The sequence below is a fragment of the Beta vulgaris genome, chromosome 7 (assembly GCF_026745355.1).
Source record: "Beta vulgaris subsp. vulgaris cultivar EL10 chromosome 7, EL10.2, whole genome shotgun sequence".
Lineage (NCBI taxonomy): Eukaryota > Viridiplantae > Streptophyta > Magnoliopsida > Caryophyllales > Amaranthaceae > Beta > Beta vulgaris.
In genome coordinates, this window is record NC_079208.1 from 35,848,461 (window position 1) to 35,873,052 (window position 24,592).

The following is a 24,592-nucleotide window of genomic DNA, read 5'->3' on the forward strand; positions in this document are numbered from 1 at the left end:
CTTTTCCTTGGCTTGGATTATTTTCCTTTTTTCTGAATTAATGCTGTGATCGATTTTTTGTTTCTTGTTGTGTGAGGACTCTGTTTGGGCTTCAAATTGCCTTACTTTTCTCTTTCCCAGGATTGATTCTTGAGTGTTCTGATGCTCATTTTGAACCTGTGTTTGTGTCTGGTAGTTGGTAGGTTCGGTGGTGTTGTGCGTACTAGAATCCCTATCGTCTTGATCGCCTGAGTCCCTTGAATCAGATGAAGAGGACTGGTTTTGCGGATCTTCTTCCTCTTCATCTATAGTCATCTCCGATGGAGTATCTCCTTCTTCGTCCCTGTCCCAGGAATATTGAACTAAGTTTACCTCCGTTGTTCTATTTCTTTCTAATCTCTTTAGGCCTATAATTTTATTGGAGTAAAGTGGGAAGAACGTAGGGGAGACATGAGTTTGGACTCCTCCCTGACTGATATTGTGCATGACTATATCGATATGTTCCTTTGCAATGTTCATCGGCATTCTGCATCTTGCTTGTCTGTGGCCTATCCTCCCGCATTTTGTACAGAACACGAAGACTCCCTCGTACCTAAAATGAACCCAGTCAGGTTCCCCGTTCTGATGATCGAAGAAAAACCCAGGGATTAATGGGTTATTGACTGGAATCACAACTTTGGCTCGTAAATAATCCTTAAATCCTGGTGTTGTTGATTTGTTGTCGAAATATAGAACTCGACCTATCTTTTGTAGCACCCTTCTTGCTACGTGAGTTTTGTTGTACATGAGTGGGAGGCCTTCTACTTTAACCCATACAGAAGCATGGAGGAATTTGTAGTGGTCAAATGAGGCTGACGCTACGCAAGTAGTGAACACAACCAGTGCACCATCAAAGCATGCTGACCCCAGGGCCGCCAGGTTCTCTTTGTTTCTTACATCTAGGCAGAAAAAGAAGAACAGCTTCCCTATTTTTTTGACTGAAATTTCGTCGTGCGTAGTCCACTTAAACTGAACCCAATCCCTAATGGTGTTTTCTTGAAAGTCTCTGATGTCTTTTACCTTTCCCACCACCGCATTTAGAAGTAAGCTGTTCTCGGGTACCACATCTCCGTCTTGAGCTAAGAATTTGGGACCCATTCTTCCGATTGATTGGTTCGGTTCTTGTACTAAGTTGACATTATATGTGGAAGACATTTTGGTCAGAGAAGATGGGGGGGAGAGGATAACTGAGAGGTTGAGAAAATCCTGAATATTCGGATGAAAGTGTTTTGTGATTTTTGTGGTTTGTTTTCTAAGCTTCTAAGCACAGCAAAGTTTGCCTATTTGTGGTTTGTTTTCTAAATTCTAAGCATAGCAATGATTTCCTATTTTCTTTTTCTTTTTTTTTTTTAGGAAAAATTGTCAAGAATAAGTCAACCTTTGCGTTGACCGCTTTTAACAAGTCAACCTTCGTTTATTCCAGTAGCAAGTAAAGCTTGTACATAAATTAGCTTTTAACGAGTTTTTTTACTTATGACCTGAACAACCTGTAAACTTTGTTAATTTAACAAATGGGTTTATCATTTCTGATGAAAATTTGAGTATGGCTTATAAAAATGATAGCTTTGTTGTTCATTTGAGGAGTAATGTCAGTTGAGATCAGATAACAGAGGAAAAAAAACGAAAAGGAGGAAGAAGGGAAGAAGAAGCAGAGTATCAAAGAGGGAGGAATTAAGAAGCAGTTGGGTGGGTTTTATAACAAGTGGGAAAAATTTTAAAAATTAATTGCAATAAACCTAACGGATCTTTAATTACCTATTGGGACCTACTATTGCAGGTTACCATTTAAAAAAAACTTGTTAAAAGCTAATTCATGTACAAGCTTTATTTGCTACTGGAATAAATGAAGGTTGACTTGTTAAAAGCGGTCAACGCAAACGTTGACTTATTCTTGACAATTTTTCCTTTTTTTAAGGATTCATTCTCTCGATATTTTAGAGAGAGATGCTCACGGTTTTAGTGAGAAGATTTTTCTACACTTGTTTTCTTATATGTTTGTTTTTCTTGCTTGTTGAGTCAAGAGAATGAACTATAAAATTACATAATGCCTAATGGGCCACGAAGATTGAAGAAGAAAAAAAAGTAGAGCTGACTTTCTCATAGAATTTAATTCGAATTTTTTTTTTCTTCATGATATCCCTAAACTTTAATGACTAGTTCTTTTGGATGATAAAGATAGAGATGTGTCTTAATGAAGGAATCTTCATTCACATATAGCTGGCCTGCATTTAATACGAAGCCACATTTCAATGTTGTGAATCATTCATGAAAGAAAGCCATAATTAATCTGGCTTTTGACTAAAACTCTCAGATGTGAACCGATTCATTCAATGGTGCTATTTCTATACTTGTCAACAAAGTTTTTTATACCATTTATCAAAAGACTAACAACAAAAAACTGAAACTTACGAAAAATTTACTACCTTATCTGCTATGCATCTTGCCATTCACAATCTTTCGAGATCTATCAGTGCACAGAAATTACATCCCAAGTTGAGATTTTTCAGCATTTTCGTAAATTGCATCATCTTCGATGGGACAATGAAACCCATGAGAATAAACACTAGCGGAAATTGTTTTATATGATTTAAACATCACTGCAACTACAGCAGAAGTTTAACTACTGATGCTTCACAATTTACATCAACTCCATTTGCAGAAAGATAGTATTTCATACCAGCTTCCAAGCAGTTATACATACAGGGGTGTCAAAGATTAACTACTTTTTTTCTTCTTTTATTTCTTCTTGTTTTTCGGAATCCAAATCTTCCACAGTAAGACAGGACGAGCAAAAGACTTGCAACATTGCAGTCTTGCAGACAATGGTATCTCTACAAGAGAATCTCTGTGATGTTGATGATATTGCAGCCACAGCAGACCAAGTTGAACAGAAACTTCTCTACACTTCCATCTTCATTCTAGCAGACTTGTCATGACCCCATACTGCCGTTAACTAGTCCAGTATATGCTACCTGCAACATAGAAAGTCAAGAGCTACATTTCAACGTTTCAGAACACACATAAAGAACAAATCTATCCATCAGTTGACTTTTGTGCTAAGGAAAATCTATTCCTGCAAACGTTCAAGCAAATTCTAGCTTTCATTTCTCAGCCTTAACAGGGAGATGAATTAACATATTATTCCCAACAAAGTAGAGGACTAAATTCTCTCGAAAAAAAGTAGAGGCCTGAATCTGAATATGCACCATGTTTCTGCTATGCATATCAACAACAGAGAGCTCTGATTTGTGCAGTGTAGTTCTAGTAAAACAGTCTGCTCAATGATGTCAAAAAAAAAAAAAAAAAAAGTCTGCCCAAGTTCGTGAATATAACAGGGATTGAGTTCAAGCTCTCTCCATCAAGCAAAATAAATTCATCTCTTTCAGTTGATGGATCCAATCTTAAAGCAAAGTTTATACATTTCCATCCCAGTTATAACAATGTCATACCATTTGAATTGAAGCACCAACAATTGGAGGAAAGGATATGCTAATAAAACTGGTAGTATAGAAAGCATGGAGTGTGTAGAAGTCAGAGAATTAGTCAGCAATCAGAATAACCAACACTGCCTCACCTGTGAAGCAGTAACAATGCCATTATCAACAGCAGCACAGGTAATTCCATCTAGATAGTAGGTGTAGAAGATTTTTACATCACGAAACATGAACAATATTAACATACTTCCTCCGTTCTAAAATAAATGAAACACTTACCAATATAGGCCGTTTCAAAATAAATGAAATGTTACTTTATTTAGCACTTATTTACTGAATGACTATATATGCCCTAGCTTTTTCTAGTACAACCCCAAATACATAAAGGGCCCACCCTTTATGTATTTTTTCTATTCCCTCCCATTCCTCTTTTATGTATATTTTCCATTCCCTCCCTCTCCTTTTTTTTTGTTTTCATTATTTGTTTTGTTTGTGACTTTTCCTTTACCTCCTTCCTCCTTCCTGCTTCCTTTTTCCTCCCTTCCTTTCACTATCCATCCAGAAGACCTCCTCCACCCCACCGGATCAGCACCAGTCCCAGCCACCACCAGACCAACACCATTATCATCAAAACCAGCCAACTCGCCAGAAATCAGAACCCTCGCCGTAGATCAGAACTCTCACTAGAAAAAAAGTTTTTTTTTAAAATGCCGACCCTACCTACGGCCAAACGGAAGTTCTGACACCTGACCATAGGTTGGGGCGCCTAAAATTTTCGCTCCAAACTATGGTTTGGTGAATTTTCGCTCCAAACTGTGGTTTGGTGAAAATGACAGACTTCCCAACCTATGGTCACGCGTTTGACAAGTCCTCCAACGATAGGTTGGAGCGAAAGTTGCAGGCGCCTGTTGAATTTCACCATTTTTTCCATTAAGAAGCTTTTCTGTTAGTGGAAGGAAGGGAGGAATGGAAAGAGGAAGGAGGTAAAGGGATTGTTTTGTGATGGATTGTTGTCTTAACGGAGAGAGAGAAAAATCCCACCTGAATTTTGTTGTCTTAACGGAGAGAGAAAAATCCCACCTGAATTTTGTTGTCTTCGACGGATTGTTGTGTGGCTGGTGGTGGTGGCCGCCCCGATGGTGGTAGAGGATGCAAGTGAGGGGGACTCTGTGGCTGGGGTGGGGAGAAATGAAATAAGGAAAGGAAAAGGAAAGGAGGAAAGCAAAGGTGTATAATAGTATAAAATACAAGACGATAGTAAGTTAAACTAGGGCGACAGCAAAACCCTTTATTTTATCTCTATCTCTCTCCGTATCATATGGATCCCTATTTTTATTTCTATCTATCTCTCTCCTCTTCTTAATCCCCATGCCTTCCCCCCTACATTTCATTAACGGAGGAACTATAGATATTTTATGGGTCTTACGCCTTAGCACCACATATATGTAGAATGTGTCAAAGCTCGATATACAAGAAAAATCAAGAATACAAGCAGCAATAAATTCACATCAAGCCTCTCTATCATATTGAAGTTCTCAGCCCTCTTCATAAATTCATAGCATGTCCTCCAGAAGCAATGATTTGCAGATTTCTATGGTCTTAAAGCTGTGTCTCTGAAATACTATGCTTTATATGATTAAATTTAATTAGATTAACAGGAATGAGATATAAGAGCTTGCACAAAGCCAAAGCAGAGCTGGAAGTTCAACAATTACCAATGTAATCACTTAAAATCATTGACATTAGGATTTTTGAGCAACCTAAGGCTCCTTCGACAGGATACTCAAGATCTGACGCCAATCACTCGGCTGGAGATTGCTCGTCATTGTAAATTATGGAATGCCTGAAAAAATGCTGGTATAGTTGTATATGATCAAAACTTAAACCACAGGCATTCACCAAAGGCTGAGAGAACAACCCAAGTAATGAGAACAACTCTAGCTGTTGATCAAAGAAAGCGCCACGGGGTAAAGATGGTCAACATGCAGGTGAATTGAGATAGCATATAGGGAACAAACAGCACTTCCATTAGTCCAGCATATATTGACCTGTCAAGTCAAGTTAATGAACACATAAATCCAACAGGAGATACCAGGGGTGAAAAACTGCTGGCAACATACATTATTGTCAGATTCAGATGAATTACACAATATGATATAAGCCTCCAGGAGAACACTCAAAGTAACGGATCTCACACTTGATTGTTTAGGGGAGAGGGTGAAAGAATCCAAATAAATACCTCCAGATCATTGAGGTCCAGATATCTCAATTACATCAGTGATTGGAAAAGCAATTGGATGAACGGCTGCATGTGGCAATATATTCCTTCAGATGAACCTGAAGCAACATAACATGAGAATGTCCACCTTTGTCCAAACTGATTCGACTAATATTTCCCAAGATCCAGCTGGCATATCAATGCATCTGAATCAGCCACATTTATCTACAAACACATTATTCAAGCAAGATCAGTAATATACAGCACAGATCTTTATAGATTAGAAGTTCAAGGAGCCTGTTCTAGTTTTATTTAATTTTTAACTTAGAAGGCACGAGTCCTGTAAAAGAATCTATTCATAAACCCACAAGAGCATATAAGGTTCAAATTTTCAAATTAAAGAACTCGTCAGATTCTAGGGTTTTGATCAAAAACTGGAAAATAAAAATTTAGCATAGAGCTGTCCTTGCTTTTGCCTTAAGGCATTCCTTTCAGTGAGACAATTGTACCTGAAACCTCCAGCATCCTTGAGCGTTCTCACTAAAATATGCTAAAGCAGCAGGTAAGTAATTAACCTTTTTTCCACCAAGTGTAGATATGAAGAAGGTAGTCTTTAAATCTTTTTCTTTTCTCCACCCACAATTAATACTAACTAAAAAGTTTGACGACACAACATCTAGCTAATTTATCTATGATCTAACCAACTGCCAAGGAGAACAGGATGTATTTGTATGTTGAGCAAGCCTCAATTAGAATGATGAAAAACGAACTACCACCCTAAGGCCCTGTACTGCCCACCTAAGTTTCACTTATTTAAGGATAAATAACTTGGGACAAGTCGAGTTTGGGGATAGAGGGTGCAGATAAGTAATTTTGGGGCCAATCGATTCCGATAAGTTAAGTTTAGGGCCATTAATGGCTATCCAAGTTAAATCTAGAGGTACAGCCTACAATAACTTCAGATAAATTAAATTAAGTTCAGGCCCAATAAGTTCTAATAAACTAAATTCAGGGTTACTGCATTCAGATAAGTTTGAAACTCTATTAAAGAGAACGCATCCTAAATAACTTATAGGCTATAACTCATCTGGCAATCAAGCATGGACAAGAACAGAATAAAAGTCATATACACACACAATAAATCAATTTATCATGTTGATTACCAGCCTAGTCTACTCAAGAAAACTGAAACAGTCAACATAAAGAGAATTCTTCAACTCTGAATTACAATTAACTAAAACAAACATTTCATTTGATCATATGCAAAAAAAAATCAGTCACAATCCTTCACCTAGTTGGTGCTTGACACCATACATATTACAAACAGCTAACTTGCTTCTAGGCATTAATAGGAAAATAATAATTGGCCGCGAAACCTCATCGTGACAGCATTATAGAGTTTTTGGGCACCCCTCAACTGTGATACTAGGCCGTGGTAGCCGAAACCCATCCACAATACCTCCAAAAGTGGTTCAGGACCATTATTGCGATTGCAACCGCATTTGAGATTCCATTTCCTGTTTTAATTATAATAATGAAAATTTGAAGCTCCTTTCACCAGATATATGAAAATAGAGCTAGAACAAGGAAGTGAGGTACAACCCCTACAAGGTCGACCAAAAGCTAACTGCAACACATGGCTCACCTGCACAATACTAATCCTCCCTATCTTTGCTAATCCATAAAACAGTGACTACAATTAGCTAGAAGAAATAACTTTTTCCTGTTGTCAACAAGGTTTAGAATCTATAATCTACTAGATTGAAGTTCTGATAGTGTTATCCCCACCCCTTAACCAAACCTCACATCATCCTGTCCTAAATTTGAAGTCACGAGGTAAAAGCTAAAGCCAACCCATGCCAAGTCTTGCAAATACACCCTTATTCTCCCACTAAATGGTGGAGATCTTGCAACAAAAAAGAAAAAACTATTAAACTACTTCAATTACACAGTGCTGAGTGGAAGCTATATTTATAGCCTTGCATTTTCAAGAACCCCAAATTATCTTAAGGAAAAGACATTTATAACAATAATACCTTTTTAAAACCAGAATTACTTCTAAAATCTGAAATTTTAGATAAGCTCACTTTGATAATGTAATCAATAGTAGTAGTTCAACAACGTTTTCTCAATAACAAATGTCTAAAGGCAAGTCTGAAACAACACATATCACGGCTAAAGCCTAAAGATGAAGCCTACTACTAAGAAATTGCTGACTTAAAATGAACCATAACCAGTGAACTGGATTTCACAAACAGCAATTGCTGGAGAAACTATCGGAAGGCATGCACATCAAGTTCAGTAGCTTTTTGAAAAGAAGACTAGTATCATAGAGTTAGGATTGTCCTCACTCAAGAACCTCTCTGCCTCTAAAGTACTAATAGATTATGGATCAATGAAAAAACCTTCATGATCTATAAAAACCAGCGCGCTCACATTCATAAAGAAGAACAAAAATGCTGGTAAGGACACACAGCATGGATGTAGCTTGAGGGGAGCACATCATATTTTGAGAATTTATTTACTTCAATGAGTATTACTCTTTCTCTAAAAAAAACAAAAAAAAAAAAAAAAAATGGATCATTAAACTTCGATTAACCTGTATAGCTAATAAGGTGCAAGAAGATAATTTATGAAGGCGGGAAGGGAAGTAAAGATGCAGCACTAAATGTGCACGTAGAGCATGATGTGGAATCATGAAATAAAGGGAAGGATGGGAAGCTATATAGTAGCATAAGATCTGCATATATAGAACTATAAAGCCACTCAAATTAGAGAGAGAAATACAAACACATAACATTTAAGAGAAATAGAGCTGAATCTTTAACTTTAAGTGACCAGCACAGACGGCAAAGATGGTATGACGAGTTGACGACTGCTCATGTGCTGCTGAAGGTAACTATGAAAGCCTGAAAAGATGACTGTTAAGTTTAAACTCCAAGACACAGCCCAAATAACTGAGAAGAACTAAAAATTAAAGGCATTACTCATCAAAAATAATAATTTCAGCTTAAACCACAACGACAAATTTTAATGCCAATAGGATGGAGTCGGCTAAATGAACCAAGACTTTATCTCTAGTGTTCATCCACATAGATCATTTGCCTCCATTTTCCAGTCAAGGGTCATATATCATTAAATATGTTCTTGCAAACCCAATTTCTTCATATCATTCTTCACGCCTTCCAACCAAGTCATCTTTATCCCCGCCTCAATTTCTTTTAGAATCTCCAGTCCCAACTCTCTACTACACCTAGTGGTGTATCCTCTAGTAGATATCTCACATGCTCAAACCAAAGTAATAGATTTTCCCTAACCATATCCTTAATATAAGCCATTCTAACTTTCTTTATAATATCTTAGTTCTAAATTCAAACCCGACACCGCATCTTTATTGCCCCAATATTGTTCACATGACCCTTCCTAATTTCCAACCCTTCGACTCATATAATAACTTGAGTCAGCAGATCTATAGAATTTTCCCTTCTAACTTTAAGGGCACACTTTAATTACACAATATCTTAGTTGCTCTTCTCCATTCAAATTATGTCCTGGGAACCACATCTTGGTCCTAGAATAACCTAGGAAACTTAAAATGATTACTTATTATTTGCAACTTCTTACCATCCAATGTTACTTCATTCTCACTTAATTTCTTCTCATCACTTGAAATGTACTCCATGTACTCAGTTTCGCTCCACCTTAGCCTAGACCTTTGAGATTCTAGTTTTTGCTTCCATCACACAAATTTATCAAAAACCCATGTCAAGTCTTGTATACCAACATAATATCTCTCGCAAACAACATACATCATGGTAAGTCATCTGGTATACACCAAGTTAATTCATTTATTATTGCTGCAAAGTGGAAAGAACATCGTGCAAATCCGTTTGCTTGTGAGATAATTGTCTCTTCAACACGGCTGCATCTCTATTTGGGAGACGAGCGAGTCACCCCGCCTTTTGTTCCATTCTCAAGTCCCTGAATTTATGAAGTCTCGAGTCTGTCGTGGACCAATTCGTTGTTTATGTTTTGGGTTAGAATAAATTAATATAATTCATCCCCGTTTGCGGCTCAGTCGACATTTTTCACAAATTTTACGAATTACTTTCCTCAATTTTCTTCTCTTTGAGTGACTTTACTACCTTCATTTTCTGAATTTTCCTCACATAACCCTGGTTGACTTCCCGCTCCTTCAAGGAGATGTCTCTTACAACACCACCCATTTGATTTTCATTGATCAATGGACCAAAGTATTCCTTCCATCTACTGTTGAATTTTCATCAGAAACCAAAGGTAGTAATGTAATAGAGTGTTGCGAATTCACTAAATATATTTTTTTGTGACTTCTTTTACTCATCACTTTATGAAATAGAATAGAGGTTCACATGTGAATCGAGTGAAATCATGTGCTTTGGTCTATTGTAGAGGATATATGATTTGATAGCAAAAATGCTAGTTCAACTTGTCGTATTTCAGCTATCTCAAAGAATTATTATACACCATCCCTAGAGTCTAGTTTAACATATACCTCCTAATATACCTTTAAATTTGGATGTTGAGAACTTCTATTGCCTTCACTTAGCATCCTTGTACTCTCTGTCCCATCACAAAGTCCCATTTCTCCGATCCACACATGTTTAGGAAGTAGTTGGTGGTGGGTCTTTAAAATTTCTTTACATTAAAATATCATAGCTATTGACTTTAAAAGTATAAATTTTAGTTGTAGAAGAGAAAGTGTGAACCCAATGAAAAGATAATACTTCCTCCGTTCTGTTTTAAATGAAACATTGGATGAAATGACACTATTCACTAATCAATTTTAACTCCAATTTATCGCTATTATATAAAGAAAAACATAGTCAAGTGAGATTTTGTTAGATTCGTCTCGATGTATACTATCAAATTATAACTTTTTTATATTTTTTACGTTTACATAGCTAAAGATATTAATGACTAAAGAAGCGCGTTGGGTTGCGTGAAAAAGCAAACGTTTCATTTAAAACGGAACGGAGAAAGTATATAATTTTATTATGGGGACCTTACCAATTGGCGAAAAAGGATCTTTATTTGGGACAAGTAGTTAGGAAGAAACGGGAACTTTATTATGGACAGAAAGTAGTTTGCAATATTAACATGTATGGTAGTTAGAGCAACCTCATCACAAGAGATAAGAATCTAGGTGCTAAAGCTTTTTTATGAAGCATTTTCGACATGTTATTAAGAAAACTTACACTTCCAAGCAATATCAACTTTCATATGCAATAATATAAGTGATTTTTGGATTTTTTATCTAGGGGTCTAGGAAATTTGCACTTTAAGGTACCATACTCCATCACATATGAGGATTCCCTTTCCTAAATAATCACAAATCACAGTATACTTGTGAATCATATACTATCTTTCTAACCCTTTCCAAAAGAGAGCACGATATGGAAGCACTTGATAATTTTAAAGACAATGAATTGTTATTGTCCAGATTTTAAGTTAGCGATTCTCTGCAAATGAGTTTGCTTCAAAAGTCACTTCATTGCTTTCGTAGTTACTGCTTTAGCATGGGGAGTGAGTTATGAGGTGTCGGAGGAGGCTGCATGTGTTTTGAGATGTAGTTGGACAATGCCGGAAACCATGAATGCGTGTGTTTACACACATTCTCTCTTCTTTACACAATTTGTTTATGTTGGACTTTAGGTAAGCTTATATTACCTTTCTGCTTATCGACGAGAGATGAGCTGGTTTGGGGTGGGATAGTTGATGTAGGAATGGTAATTGAATTCTTTCCTTGGAATATTCGGACAACTCAACAAGTCTGTTCGGAAATTTAATTTCTTTTCTGTTGCATTTTCAAGGCGTATTAGGACATTGCCGCAACTACTAATTTTGGTTGTTATACGTCATATAGTGATGATCAATGAACTTCAAGAAAATTTCCAGCTCAAGTTGTTTTCTAGATCCATGAACTTTTTTTTGCTGGTGCCGATACGACCTTAAAGCTTCAAGGACAATAAAAGTTAGACCTATTTTCTGAAAGTGCCTTTATAGGACTAGTGGTGATGGTCAAAATCCAATTCTTGATTTAAAGACCTAATTTAATTTTAAAAATACCAAAATTGAACTAAAACAACTGAAATTATTATCAGCCCATTTAGACCAGCAAAAAAGGGGGAGATTAGTGGTAGCTGAATAGATTCAATAACAGTAAAAGTAAAATTTTAATTGAAGTCTCACCATTGCAATCAGCAGAACAATTTACTCCTACACTTGTCCAGTGTCAATATAATCTTCCTGCGTTTGCAACAGAGCTCTAGAACTCCTTTCCATGCAGAGGCTTCAGGTGGCAAAAATTTCTGCAGCATCAATTGCAGGATATTGGAAGCAGCCAATGCTCTTTGCTTCTTGCATAATCGTAAAACAAGGACATCAAGGAACGCTTTCCCATCTTCAGGTGGGTTCATCTTGTCTCTTAAAGCCCTCAGAAATATATCACAGGTATGTACATCAGGATCACAATCATGATCCAACATCCCATTCAGAAGATCAATAGCCATATAGATTTTATCATTGTTGCATAAACCATTAAAAAGTATATTATAAGTTACCACATCTGGTCGGGATTCAACCCCTTGAAAAAGCATTTCATTAAAAACTTTCAGTCCCTGCTCAGGCAACCCAGCCTTGCAGAACCCATGAATCAATGAACTATAAGCAATGGTATCAGGTTCTAATCCTCTGCCCAACATCTGACTCCAAACAGCCATAGCATCCTTAAGCTTCCCTTCCTCACACAAACCATTGATAAGTACACTGTAACAAACCACGTTATGAATAGAATTACTGCCTTCTATCTCTTTCCATGCACGAAGTGCCTCTTGGCTGTTACCTGTCCTAAAATAACCTTTGATCAAGGAGCTATATGTAAACGCATTAGGGGTAAGGCCCTTATGGACCATCTCCAATAAAACTTCTTTGGCATCATTAGGTCTACCAACACGACACAAACCATCAACCAGAACACTATACAGGACAACATTAGGACTTAACCCTTTTCCTATCACGTCCTTCCACAGTCTCATTGCCTCTTCTGGCCTTCCTTCCTTAAACAACCCACTAAGAAGAGAGGAATAAACATATACATTTGCTTTAAATCCCCTCTCTTCCATAGACAACAATAATGCAGTTCCATCAACAGCTCTTCCTTGCTTTACAAGTCCATTAACAAGAGTTCCATATGTGACCTCATTAGGCAGGCACTTGTTTGATACCATGTGGTTCAAGAGACTCAATGCCTTATCCAACTTCCCTCCCAAGCATAGCCCATGAATAAGGGTGTTGTAAGTCACCTCATTGGGCATACAGCCTTTCAAGAGCATGTTCTCAACAAGTTTAGCAGCTCGCGCCATGTTACCCTTCTTACAAAGTCCACTAATCAATACATTAAATGTCATCTGAGTAGGACTGCACCCGTCTATCTGCATCTCATCCAACAATAAAACTGCTTCATCAATTCTATCATTCTTGCATAATCCATCCATCAATGTATGATATGTAAAAACATCAGGGTCGCATTGCTGAGGCGGCATTTCTCTAAACAATTCTACAGCCTTATCAACCTTTCCCAACTTGCACAAAGCCTTAATAACCAAATTGAAAGTCAAAATGTTCGGAATTATATTCTCTCTTCCAATAACACTATCATAAAAGTTCAACCCTTTCTCAAATAAACCCGCTTGAATCATAACATTTAAAACCGAGTTAAACGATCGAACAGTCGGCTTACAGTCGAATTCCTCCACCATTCTCATAAACAAATCCATAGCCTTTTCCGGCAAACGCGCTTTCCTATAAGCCTTAAACATTAAAATGAAATCCCCTTCCCTAATAACCCGGCATTCGCGCTTCATTCTACTCAAAACCCCATCTAATGAACTAATTTTCCCCGACTTAGCATAAGTTTCAATGAGCATATAAAAGGTGGAATCACCCAACTGGTAAGAACCCATTTTTGGGGGTGCATTAAAGATATCTTTATTAATAGCAGATTCAACACAACTACCATTTTCATCTTCAGATTCTGACACATTTTGAGCAGGAAAATCAGAAATCCAACAAGAAGAACGCAAAGAATAGTGAACAAACTTACATGGAAGTGAAATTAATCTGAAACTGAACTTCTGTGAGACAAAATCAGTGCTGGGCATCACTCAAACGATCCAATACTTGAAAATTATTGATGAATTTAAGAGGCAAGACACTCTAAAACCTCATTTGTATATCAATTTTGTTCAATCTTTTTTACCCCAAGATAATTGATGAATCCTTAGCTGTTGACAGGAAGGAGATGAGAAACAAAGCGCAACTTTGTTTTAACAGGTGGCGGTGCTAATATTAACTCCGGCAACGAATCACCGGGCTTTTGTCACTCTTCTTATCAGGCCTGGCCGTTTATTCGGCAACCATACGTTCACTTGAATTTATAGAGCCTTATATGCAGAAATCATTTTCAAAGTTTGACTACCTATAACTTTTTGGAAAAATTGTTTTAAATATATTAACCTTTTGCATGTTTCTTTCAATTTCAAGTTTAACTTTTGATTAACATTAGTATTAACTATAATCAAGGTTTATAACTACTTAAACTGGAAATACAAGTTGTATCCAATAAACTTGTTGATGAGTCAATGACCGTTGGCTTTATTTTTTTCCCCCTTTTTTATTACTCTTCCTCTCTCCTTTTTTGAAAGAGAAATTTCACTAATTGAAGGCCAAACGGCATCTACAATAGATAATAAAGAAAAACAAGATACAATCAAACAAGGTTAAATCAAATTCGCCTTCGAAAAAACTACAATGAACCAAATCGAGCAATACAGCGCAGCCCCCTTGGATTTGCTGAATCAAACAGCTATTGATGAGGAAGTCTATCATTCTGACATAGTTTGGGAAGAACAATCTTGATCGAGCCATGTTTACCGCATCCGAGATTCCAATACTTTCATGTCGAATCTCGAACTTCAACCAATGAGAACAATTTCTCATACCTAAAAACAAAAAAATCATACTCATAACTCCCATAGGAGAGAAGGAGATCTCCACAGCAGAGAGTACTAAAAAAATCCCATAAAGAGATACTAATTTATTCAACAAAAATAAAAACTGAAAACAAAAGAGGGAGAGGGGTTTACCATGGATGAAAACATCCATGGCAGCCCCCAAACTGATGAAGAAAGGGTAAGAGAGGCTAGGGTTTAGAGAGAAAAAGAGAGAGAGGGGAAAGGGGGCGGCTACTCTTTCTCTCTCCTTTCTCCATCTTTTAACTAAACATCTTCTCTCTCCTTTTCTTTTTCCTTTCTTCTTCCTTTTTCTCCATTTCTCCATTTTGGTGACAAAAATCTGCCCTCCATTTTTTTTTCTCTTTCCTCCTTTTGTTTTTCTCGAAATTATGCCAGGAAGGAAGCAAGCTTCCTTTGGCTCAGGATGTTCCACCAATTCCAGGAGGATGGCTCAAGTTAAATGCAAGTGTGGGAACAATCCAGTGGTTCAAACAGTGAAGAATGGGCCTATTGTTGGTTCCAAATTCTATGGTTGTCCTTTATGGCTAGTAAGTGCAATTTGTCCCAACTTTTTTTCCTAATTTTGTCAATTTGTGGGCTTCTTAATTTTTCCCTAATTTTTCAATTGGGAATCTAATTCACATTTGTTGTTTCATAGGATACCAAATGTGAAATGTTCAAAATCATTGATGATAGCACTCCCATGAAGATCTTCAATTTCAGATTTTTGAGAAGGATACGAAAATAGTTGAATTGGAGATTGTTCAGACATTTAAGGACAACAAAATCATGAAATTGCAAACAAAGAAGCATATATAGCTTGGAATTAGAAATTTCTGGGTTGAAGAAAGAAAATGTTCAATTGCGTTGTATCTTGGTGCAAAGTGCCACAAATGAGAATAATCTAAAATTGGCTTTCATTGTGTTGTGCGGTGATAATATGTTTGTTAGGTTGCTGGATGGATGGATGTTAGAGGATGTATGTTAGGTGTAATATTGTGCTCACTTTGAGATGGTATTAATAAGAGAAACTTAGTTCAAATTTTCTGTGTATATATAAATAGACAACAGTATTTCAGTGCTTCAAATTTGCTTCAAAAGTGTTCTTCAATTTCCAGCAAGAAGCTAGTACTTACATGAGTTTAAAATAATTGCAACAATTGCAAATTCATAGCATTCTCAAAATTAAGAAGCATTTAGAGCATAACTGACCAAATTTGTCTCATCCCTAACTAATTGCAACAATTGCAAGTTCAAAAAGCTTCATTACACAAAATTAATGTAGAACAAGTACATTTCACTCCAAAAAATTGGAACTTTGTCCACACAACAACAACTCTATTGTGTTGGGTCAACAACTTAGGATCCTTGGCTTAAATAGGTGCATTCTCTGCCTCTTCCACCAACTTCACCCCTGCTTCTGCCTCTCCCTTCACCTCTGCCTCCTTCACCAGTCCTGCCTCTTCCACCCCCTCTTGATCTAGTTGGGTTAATGATCTGGGCTCCATCATCCATAATCAATATACCTACACCTACTGGTACCTGCCAAAAAAAAAGAGTTAGTGCAATTAATGAATTAAGGACAAAATGAAAGTTGATATACCTGATTTCTTCCTCTCCCTCTGCCTCTTGCAATGTAGCCCCTCTTGCACTAGAGCCACCACCCCTGCCCCTTCCAGTTGTAGACCCTCTAGCTCCTATTCCACCTAATATCATCCTCCCACCCCTGCCTAGTTGTGTAGGTTGTGCAGTGACTGAATGGTGGGATGTAGATGTTTCTGTAGGAGCTGAAGTAGGTTTTTTGGTTGGTCTTCCTCTTTGTTTCTTAACTGGTGGTTCAAGTGGCTGTGCAGTATCCTTTTTAGGACAACCCCTCTTATTGTGTCGCTTTTCCCTACATAAGGTGCATGTCATTTCCATTACATGCCTTGTTATTGTCTAGGCCTCTTGGGATCCTCATATGTGCCTCTGATCCTATTCCTTCTAGGCCTCCCTGGCCCCAACTTAATTGGAGGTGGATCCAACTTACACTCCACCCGAGGCCAATGTCTTTCACCCTCAATAGGTGGTATGGCAGCAGCATAGGTTCTCAGGTAAACCTCTTTTCTGTAACACTCATCAACATAAATTTCTGCTTCTTTGTTAAGGAACTCAATACAGGCCATAGCATGGCTACAAGGTACACCTAATTTGTCCCATTTCTTGCAGGTACATGTTCTAGCCTCAAGGTTTACTATCAATTGATCAAGATAGTACTTAACATTGAAAATGAAATCTGTTGAGAGGATAACATCACACAATGAAGCTTTTTCCTTCTCCTTATCCAACATAGCTTGTATCCTGGGGCATAACACTGAATTACACTTCTCCATTTCATGTACTTTGGTCACTAGCCTTTGCATTAGGGCAACCCTAATATCCTCCAACATGTAAATTAGGTGTTTGGTCCTAGCATTGACTATATAACCATTAAATGTTTCTGCCATGTTATTAGTTATTGCATCAGATCTAATATCATCGCTCATGAAAGCCCTACAAAAGCAAGCTGGGTTATATGCCTTAAAAGAAGCTGCGGCATCAACATTTTCTTTCTCTAATTCATCTAATGAGTCATTGTAGCCAGCCATGCTATAAGATTTAGCTATGCTCCAGAATTTCAACTTCATGTCATCTCCCCTAAAATGCTTATGCCATTGTGCAAAGACATGGCGAGCACAATGCCTATGCTCTGCCTTTGGCAACACAGTGGCCACATCATGTAGTATATCCTAAATAGCAAAAGCACATAGGCAAGCAAGGCAAATTAGTATTAGTAGGAAAGTTAATATTAATGTGCAATAACAGATGCTTATCATCACTCATGTGCAACAACATTAGTGGTCATGGCAACATTAGTGTGCAATAACAAATGCTAATCAATAACAGATGCTATATAACATTAGTGTGCAATTGACATTCACATAATACAGTAATAACATAAAGAGGGAGGGTTTAGATGCTTACAAGATGCTCATCGCTAAAAATGGTCAATCCACTACCATCTCCCAAGTCAAGGCAACTCTGGAGGTGAGTGATGAACCAGACCCAAGATGAATTATTTTCTCCCTCAACTGCAGCCCAAGCAATTGGGAACATTTGCTCATTGGCATCCCTCCCTGCTGCAGGCAAGATCTGACCACCAAGGAATATCTTCAAAAATGCAGCATCAATGCATATGATCCTTCTACACCCTTCCTTCCACCCCATGGTCAAACCCTCATAGCAAATGAAAAGTCTCTAGAATGTAGGTGGATTTGACTTCTTACTTGTGTCAACCACCAAATCCAAGATTGTATCTGGGCTTGTTTGCTTGATTTCTTGATTGCTTCTATGTACCTCCCTAACTTGAGGTAATGATCTTGCATTGACCCATGAAGTAGCTTGTAGGCATGATACTTCACTTTGTAGGCAAAACTCTTCGTCACCAGCACCATATAAGCTCTCTTGATTGTTTCTTGTATGTCCTTGGCTGGCTAATGGGGCCTAGCCTTGAAAACCTCCAGTATTTCCTTAGCTACCCATGTAGCCTTAACTGTCTATTCTTCTTCATGTTTCTGTGACACTTATGCACTCCCACCACCTTCCTCACTAAAAAACTTGCTTTTAATGAATGCCAAGACCCATACAAGTAAAATTAAAACCCTTTTACACACCTCATCCCAAGTTCCTGCCTCCTTGACCTGTTGCTTATCTAAAAAGTGAGGTTTCTTCCTTGCAAAATAGAGTACTTAGCCACTGCCTGCTTAAATCATCCCTGGTTGCAAACCTTTGGCCTAGCTTCCACTCAAACTAGCTAAAATCTATTTGAGGACTAACTAACACTCCTCTCCTAGGTCTAACACTTCCCTCTGCCTCATCACCACTCTCAGGAGGTATGTTTAGGTCCTAATCATTGTCAAAGTACTCACTCTCATAACCACACTCCCCTATCACAGTAGATCTCCCATTTGTAGGATTTGATTGGGCATTTAATGTGCCTTCAACAGCTTTTTTTTTTAGTTGGTTAGCTATATGTAACAACTTGTTGTTAGTACTCCTCACTCTCTCCCTAGCAATGTGATATTCTTCATCACTGCAATCAGACTCTTCTAACATAGGTTCCTCTTCATCTTCTGCCCCAAAATCCTCCTCATATCCCTTACTTAGATCTACATCTTCACTATTCTCTCCCTCACTCAAATCTGCATCCCCAGTTTGTTCTTCCTCTCCAACCACCTTCCCACTTGAACCCCCTTTATCTGGTTCATATAATGAATCCTCAAATGCATCACTGTAATGGTCTATCAGCTCATCCAACCTCAATGGACTGTCATTGGGTCTAGGGTCAATCCACTCATATTTTTCCAAAAAATCATTGTTCAAAGGTGGTTTTGTGGCTAAGGATTGAGTCATGATTTTTTGTGGTATTTTTGTGGCCTTTTAGGGTTAGGAAGAGCAGTAAATGGGTCTTCAATAGGTTCTAGAGCTTTATCTACTTTAGGTGAGGTGTCAGTCAAAGATGGGGTGCCAAAATCCAACAAAATGCACACATCATCACTCCTCAACCTAGGTTTAGTTGGCAAATCAGTCTTAGGAGGAGCTGGACCCCTTCTTGGTGTTAATTTGTTTTTTTAGTTGGTTAGGAAACAGAAATTGGTTTGGGAACAGGAATTGGTTTGGGAATTGTACTTTTGGGTTTTCGGGTGGAAGAAATAATATTCTTACTTGTTTGGGGACCAGGAATATTCTTCAAAATGCACACATCATTGCCTTTATGCGGCATATATAAGTCAATTGACCTATTTTTAATGGCTAACTCCCCAGTTTTAAACACCTGAGCATCACCCTCAATTTTTGTCAACCCAACCATCATAACTTCTCCTGACCTAAGATACCAAACCCCCTCTATATCATCATTAGTAGCCATCTCATGGACCCCGAATAACATAATTCATCTGGATTTTCTTGAAAGGTTTTGCCTTTACCCCCTAGGTATATCACCTCCCCAGTATTAGCTTTGATGAATTTCCCTTCATGCCAGAAATGTAAAGTTATATTTTTGAACAAACTATCTGACATTGCAACCTAATAATCATGAAAGATGAATTTAATAAAGAGTTAACCTAAATTAAACATGTCAGGTAAAACTATTATCTAAATTTAAACATCTGAGCAACATTATAAGCCATCAATCAAGATTAAATCCCAAAACCCTAAAATGTTAAAATCGAAAAAAAACCTGGAAGAAGGAATTGAACACACTTACAATTTGAGGATGATGGGAACCTCACCCTTTCGCAATTCGATGTAGATTCTCCTTCACAATTCCCTTTGCAAATTTCAGCAATTTCCTTCAAAAAATTTCGCACTTCCCTCTTGTTGTTTCAGTGATGAAATAAAATGGAGGAGAGAAAAAGCAATTCTTTTGTTTTTTGGGGGTTTTCGTTTTTTTGGGTGGGTATAGTTATGTGGGTGGGTTTTTGGGTGCGTAATGTTATTTGGGTGGGTATTGTTAATTTTGGATGACTTTAATAAAAGTCATACTTCCAACCACCTTTTTTAATTACCTATTGTGCAGGTAAGTAGTCATAAACCTTGATTACGGTTAATACTAATGTTAGGTGAACTTGAACAGGAATAATCAAAAGTTAAACTTGAAATCGGAAGACCACGCGAAGGTTGACTTATTTAAAATAATTTTTCCTAACTTTTAAGAGCTAATAAAATTACTTTAAATTTCTTTAGCAATGATTAAAAAATAATCTTATAAAAAGTCAATCTTATAAGGATTTAACGTCTTTTATTTATACTTGATTTCGACCTTTGTTTTGTTTGCCTTTTATTTTTATACATTTGAATGCAATTTTTAAGCTTTTTAATATAATTTTACCTAATTATAAATCATGAATTTTATATAGTAGAGAATTTTTATAGTTGTGTCATCCATTTATAATCTATTTAAAAATTTAAGGAGCTCATTATTATAGTTTAGTTCTCAATAAGTTTCAGATGAAAATAATCGAGTTGTATGAATATACTAACCAGGAATTTGTTTGTAATTACTATTACTATTATGAGATAAAGCTACCTAATAAAATAAAAGCTTAAGACTTCCTTAGTTTTTTTTTAATCTACATATTACTTTTTCCTTTTATACTGTTTACTTTTAATCTATACTATTACTTTTTACATTTTAGCAAATATTTTTCCCACTCCCAACTTAACTTTATTTTGATGTTTTTTAACCCATATTTTAATTACTCACTTAGCCTTTATCTAATCACTCAAACACTCACTCCCCTCTCTCTCTCCCTTCATTCCACATTCCCCTCATAATTTTCTACCTCAATCTCACTTCGAAGACTGATAGGGGCGGTGGGCCGACGAAGAAGAACGGCGTGTAAGAGAGGAAAGTGAGGAATGATGGTGGGTCGAGGCCGGTTGAGAGGAACGCCAGACGGTTAATTGAGAGGAAGAGATGAAGAGAGATGAGAGATCCGAGAGAGCCGAGAGAGATGAGAGGAAAAGAGACGGGTGAGAGAGGAAAGTAAGTGAGGAAAAAAACCCTTACTCATGTCTTTTATACTTTGTTTTTAATGATATTGCTGCGGTTCCTTTAAATAACCGCAACAATATATTAAATTATTATTTTTTAATATTATTTTAGTATATTGCTGCGGTTTTTGTCAAAAACCGCAGCAATATGTCTGGTCAAATAGTCAATTTTTTTTGAAAAAATAACTGTTGATACCATATTGCTGCGGTTTTAGGCCGAAACCACAGCAATACGTTTATTATATATATATATATATATATAATTATATATATATATATATATATATTATATATATATTATAATATATATATATTATAATATTATTATATATATATATATATATATATTTAACGTGATATATTGCTGCGTATGGGTAAAACCGCAGCAATATCACCGCATAATAAGCAATTATTCTACTAGTGTCTTTCTCTCTACATGAACTCAACCCATCACTCATACTCTCTCTTTACCACCACATCAAGGATCGTCATCTCCGTCGTAGTAAAAAGACCACCACTGATAGGCTGTCGTACACCCGTCAAAAGTAATTCCTGCAAAATCTTCTAACAATGTAGTAGGGTAAGTAGGGTCGAATCCACAGAGAGATGGTCGTTTTAATCTAGCTTCTAAGATATGGAGAAACTAAACAAGATCAAGAATAATTGAATTAAAGTTCTAAACTAATCAAACTACGAAAATCAAACTAAAAAGATCTAGGGCAATGGTTCACCATGTTTATACTTATAAACTATCAAAATATTATCACAATTCAATTAATCATATATCTAGAGCACAGGTTAATCCTTGGTCAGGCACTAACGCTCTCAAATCAACATATGCTAGTACGGTCGCTCAACATAGTCAGATTTGCTAATTGTAGGTAAGCTTCTAAAAAGTACTATCTCTCGATCTATGACTTGATATTAGCAATATTTAATCAAACAATTGATCAGATTACAAGATTAACAATAAAATACTAATCAATTAGAGAAATCAATAACTAATCAAACCATGAATAAATATCAATCAAATCATAACATATAAACATGGATTCCCAAAACCCTAGATATAAAAACTACTCTATCATGAAATAAATAATGAAATCTAAAACTATGAAAGAAAACATAATCAAAGAAATCAATGAAAGAAACTAAAAGAAATCATGAATTAATGAAGAATAAAAATTAGGGTTTACAACTAAAACTAGAGAGGAAGAGAGGAGATAGAACTAAAACCTAAGAAGATGAAAATAACGTGAAAGAGGGAGAGGAGAGAGAAAGAATCAAAACTAATCTAAATAATATCTTTTAACCTAATATCACTAGGAAAGTAATTTACAAGATAAGGAAAGTCTTAAATAAATCATTAATAGGCGGATTAGTGATCCGCGCGTACGCGTGGCAGATTCCAGCAGAAACAGTGCAATCTTCCGAAAGGCATAACTCCTTGACTAGAAGTCTCCTCGGGGCGTGCCACCTATCGTTGGAAAGCTCTTCAAGTCTAGTTTCCAAATCTGCTGGAATTTCTCGATTTTAAGAATAACATCAGAAGTTATGATCATAAGAGTAGACGTGACTCTTTTTCACATTTCTTCTAATAATTTTCCGCTTCGTTTTTGCTCAAACTCGTACTATGACATATCCATACGATCCTTATGCATTGTAACTCCTTTCCAAGTGCTCCTAATCCTCAAGCTTAGCTAATCATACTCCAAATACGTTCTCAATGCCTGAAAATCATCAAAAACAAGAAAACATACCGAATAGGAGTAGAAAAGCACAACTTAAGAATATAATGCAACAATGAACCTAAATATGAAACTAAATGCTCTAAAATGCAACCTAAATGCACCTAAAAACTATATATATAAATGACTTATCAACCACACCAAGCGAATTAAAATCCGATGTTCGATGGCAGGAATTGAAGTTCAATTTTGCTCATCGCAAATTTCAATGGTAGTCTTGGAGGTAGGGATGGCAATGGGGCGGGTCTGGGGCGGGTCCACCTGGACCCTGACCCAGACCCGTTTATTTTTCACAGACCCAGACCCGTCCCAAACCCGTTAGGTCTAGATTTTTCAGACCCAGACCCAGATCCGCTGGGTCTAGCGGGTCCATGGGTCCTTACTGGGTCCTAAATGGGTCCTTCTTAGTTTTAAGTTTTCATCACATTTTTGAATATATGTAATTAAAAATTATTGTATATATATATATATATATATATATATATATACATGTTCTTGTATCCATGGTTAAAACATTCTCTAAATAAAGTTTTATGAATTAACTTATAAAATATTAAAATGTTACAACTTATAAAGTTACATGTCTTAGTGGAGTTGCAATACTAACGAGTTCACAAAATCAAAACTCTTAAAATTTTAGAGTTTAGGTAAAACAAAAATTTGTAATATGTAAATGGGTCCGCGGGGCGGGTCTGGGTCTAGCATATGTGGACCCGGACCCAGACCCGACCCATGCTCTTTGGGACCCAGACCCGACCCGGACCCATTGGGTCTAAAATTTCTGGACCCAGACCCTTATAAATGGGTCGGGTCCTAGCGGGTCTGGATCGGGTCCAGGACCCATTGCCATCCCTACTTAGTGGTGAGTTTGAAATCCTCTCATTTGTTTTTTTTTTGAATGAGAAAATACCACTTTTTTATTTTTGATTAATATTGTGAGATTTTATTTTTGATTCCCAGGAAATTTTGACATTTGATTCCTTTAAAAAATTGTAACTTGATTCCCTTAGAGCAACTCTAATGATGAAGGATATAAGTATGATTCCATCTATCACCTCAAAAATACTCAATTAAAACTGTTTAATGAAGCCGAAATATATATAAGTTTTAACTTTTTAAATCTCCATTGCAAAGTTCACTTTCTTTGCTTAAAATAAAACTTTTCAAAAGTATAAAGTTATTTCATTACGGATTTGGATAGCATCAAATTTTGACCATCAAACAAAAAAAAATGACTTTTTAAGATTCACATTGATCTAAATCGCTTGAATTTTGTAATCATAACACAATTAAGTTGAAACATTTAATTTTTAATGTGGCTCAATTATGTAGTTTAAAAGATACATGTTTGCTTGCTTTGCTAGTTGAACTTGAGACTATCCTTTTGCTCCTTTTGTGATTATGTGGTTGAAATACGTATAGAATCAAACTAAAAATTAAATTATTATTTGATATTGTATAAGGATTAAAAACAAAAAACCAAGTTTTATGATTTGTAATTACTTAATATTGGTCTCACATTTTGTTCGAAGTAATGAATGGGAGATTCTA

The 24,592-nt window shown here is 36.6% G+C and overlaps 2 protein-coding genes across 8 annotated transcripts; both read right to left on the bottom strand.

The window, feature by feature from the left end:
* Positions 1 to 2,332: 2,332 nt before the first annotated feature.
* On the bottom strand, positions 2,333 to 14,146 carry LOC104899218 (pentatricopeptide repeat-containing protein At4g20090). 7 transcript variants are annotated; one of them, XM_048647968.2, is made up of 6 exons: positions 11,899 to 14,146; positions 7,047 to 7,187; positions 5,692 to 5,895; positions 5,168 to 5,500; positions 3,468 to 3,592; positions 2,333 to 2,990 (listed from the first exon to the last, which is right to left on the bottom strand). In XM_048647968.2, exon 1 carries the CDS (start codon positions 13,866 to 13,868, stop codon positions 11,907 to 11,909), a length of 1,962 nt encoding a protein of 653 aa, XP_048503925.1. In that variant the 5' UTR covers positions 13,869 to 14,146; the 3' UTR covers positions 2,333 to 2,990; positions 3,468 to 3,592; positions 5,168 to 5,500; positions 5,692 to 5,895; positions 7,047 to 7,187; positions 11,899 to 11,906. The 7 variants fall into 7 exon arrangements, with proteins under 7 accessions (XP_048503925.1, XP_019106417.2, XP_048503926.1 ...); XM_019250872.3 differs by lacking the exon at positions 7,047 to 7,187 and adding an exon at positions 8,499 to 8,579; XM_048647969.2 differs by lacking the exon at positions 7,047 to 7,187 and having other exon boundaries at positions 5,371 to 5,500; positions 11,899 to 14,145.
* A 2,505-nt stretch (positions 14,147 to 16,651) lies between these two features.
* LOC125491922 (uncharacterized) lies at positions 16,652 to 17,966 on the bottom strand. Its single transcript, XM_048633997.1, has 2 exons — positions 17,724 to 17,966; positions 16,652 to 17,488 (listed from the first exon to the last, which is right to left on the bottom strand). The coding sequence occupies exons 1-2, from the start codon at positions 17,964 to 17,966 to the stop codon at positions 16,652 to 16,654; spliced, it is 1,080 nt and encodes a 359-aa protein (XP_048489954.1).
* Positions 17,967 to 24,592: the final 6,626 nt, after the last annotated feature.

What these genes read in the sequence shown, in the direction of transcription:
- LOC104899218 (XM_048647968.2), bottom strand. Translation starts at nt 13,868, where the DNA reads ATGCCCAGCACTGATTTTGTCTCACAGAAGTTCAGTTTCAGATTAATT.
- LOC125491922 (XM_048633997.1), bottom strand. Translation starts at nt 17,966, where the DNA reads ATGGGGTGGAAGGAAGGGTGTAGAAGGATCATATGCATTGATGCTGCA. An exon ending in TTTTTAGCGATGAGCATCTT is followed by an intron (nt 17,489 to 17,723) that starts GTAAGCATCTAA and finishes TTTGCTATTTAG; the next exon opens with GATATACTACATGATGTGGC.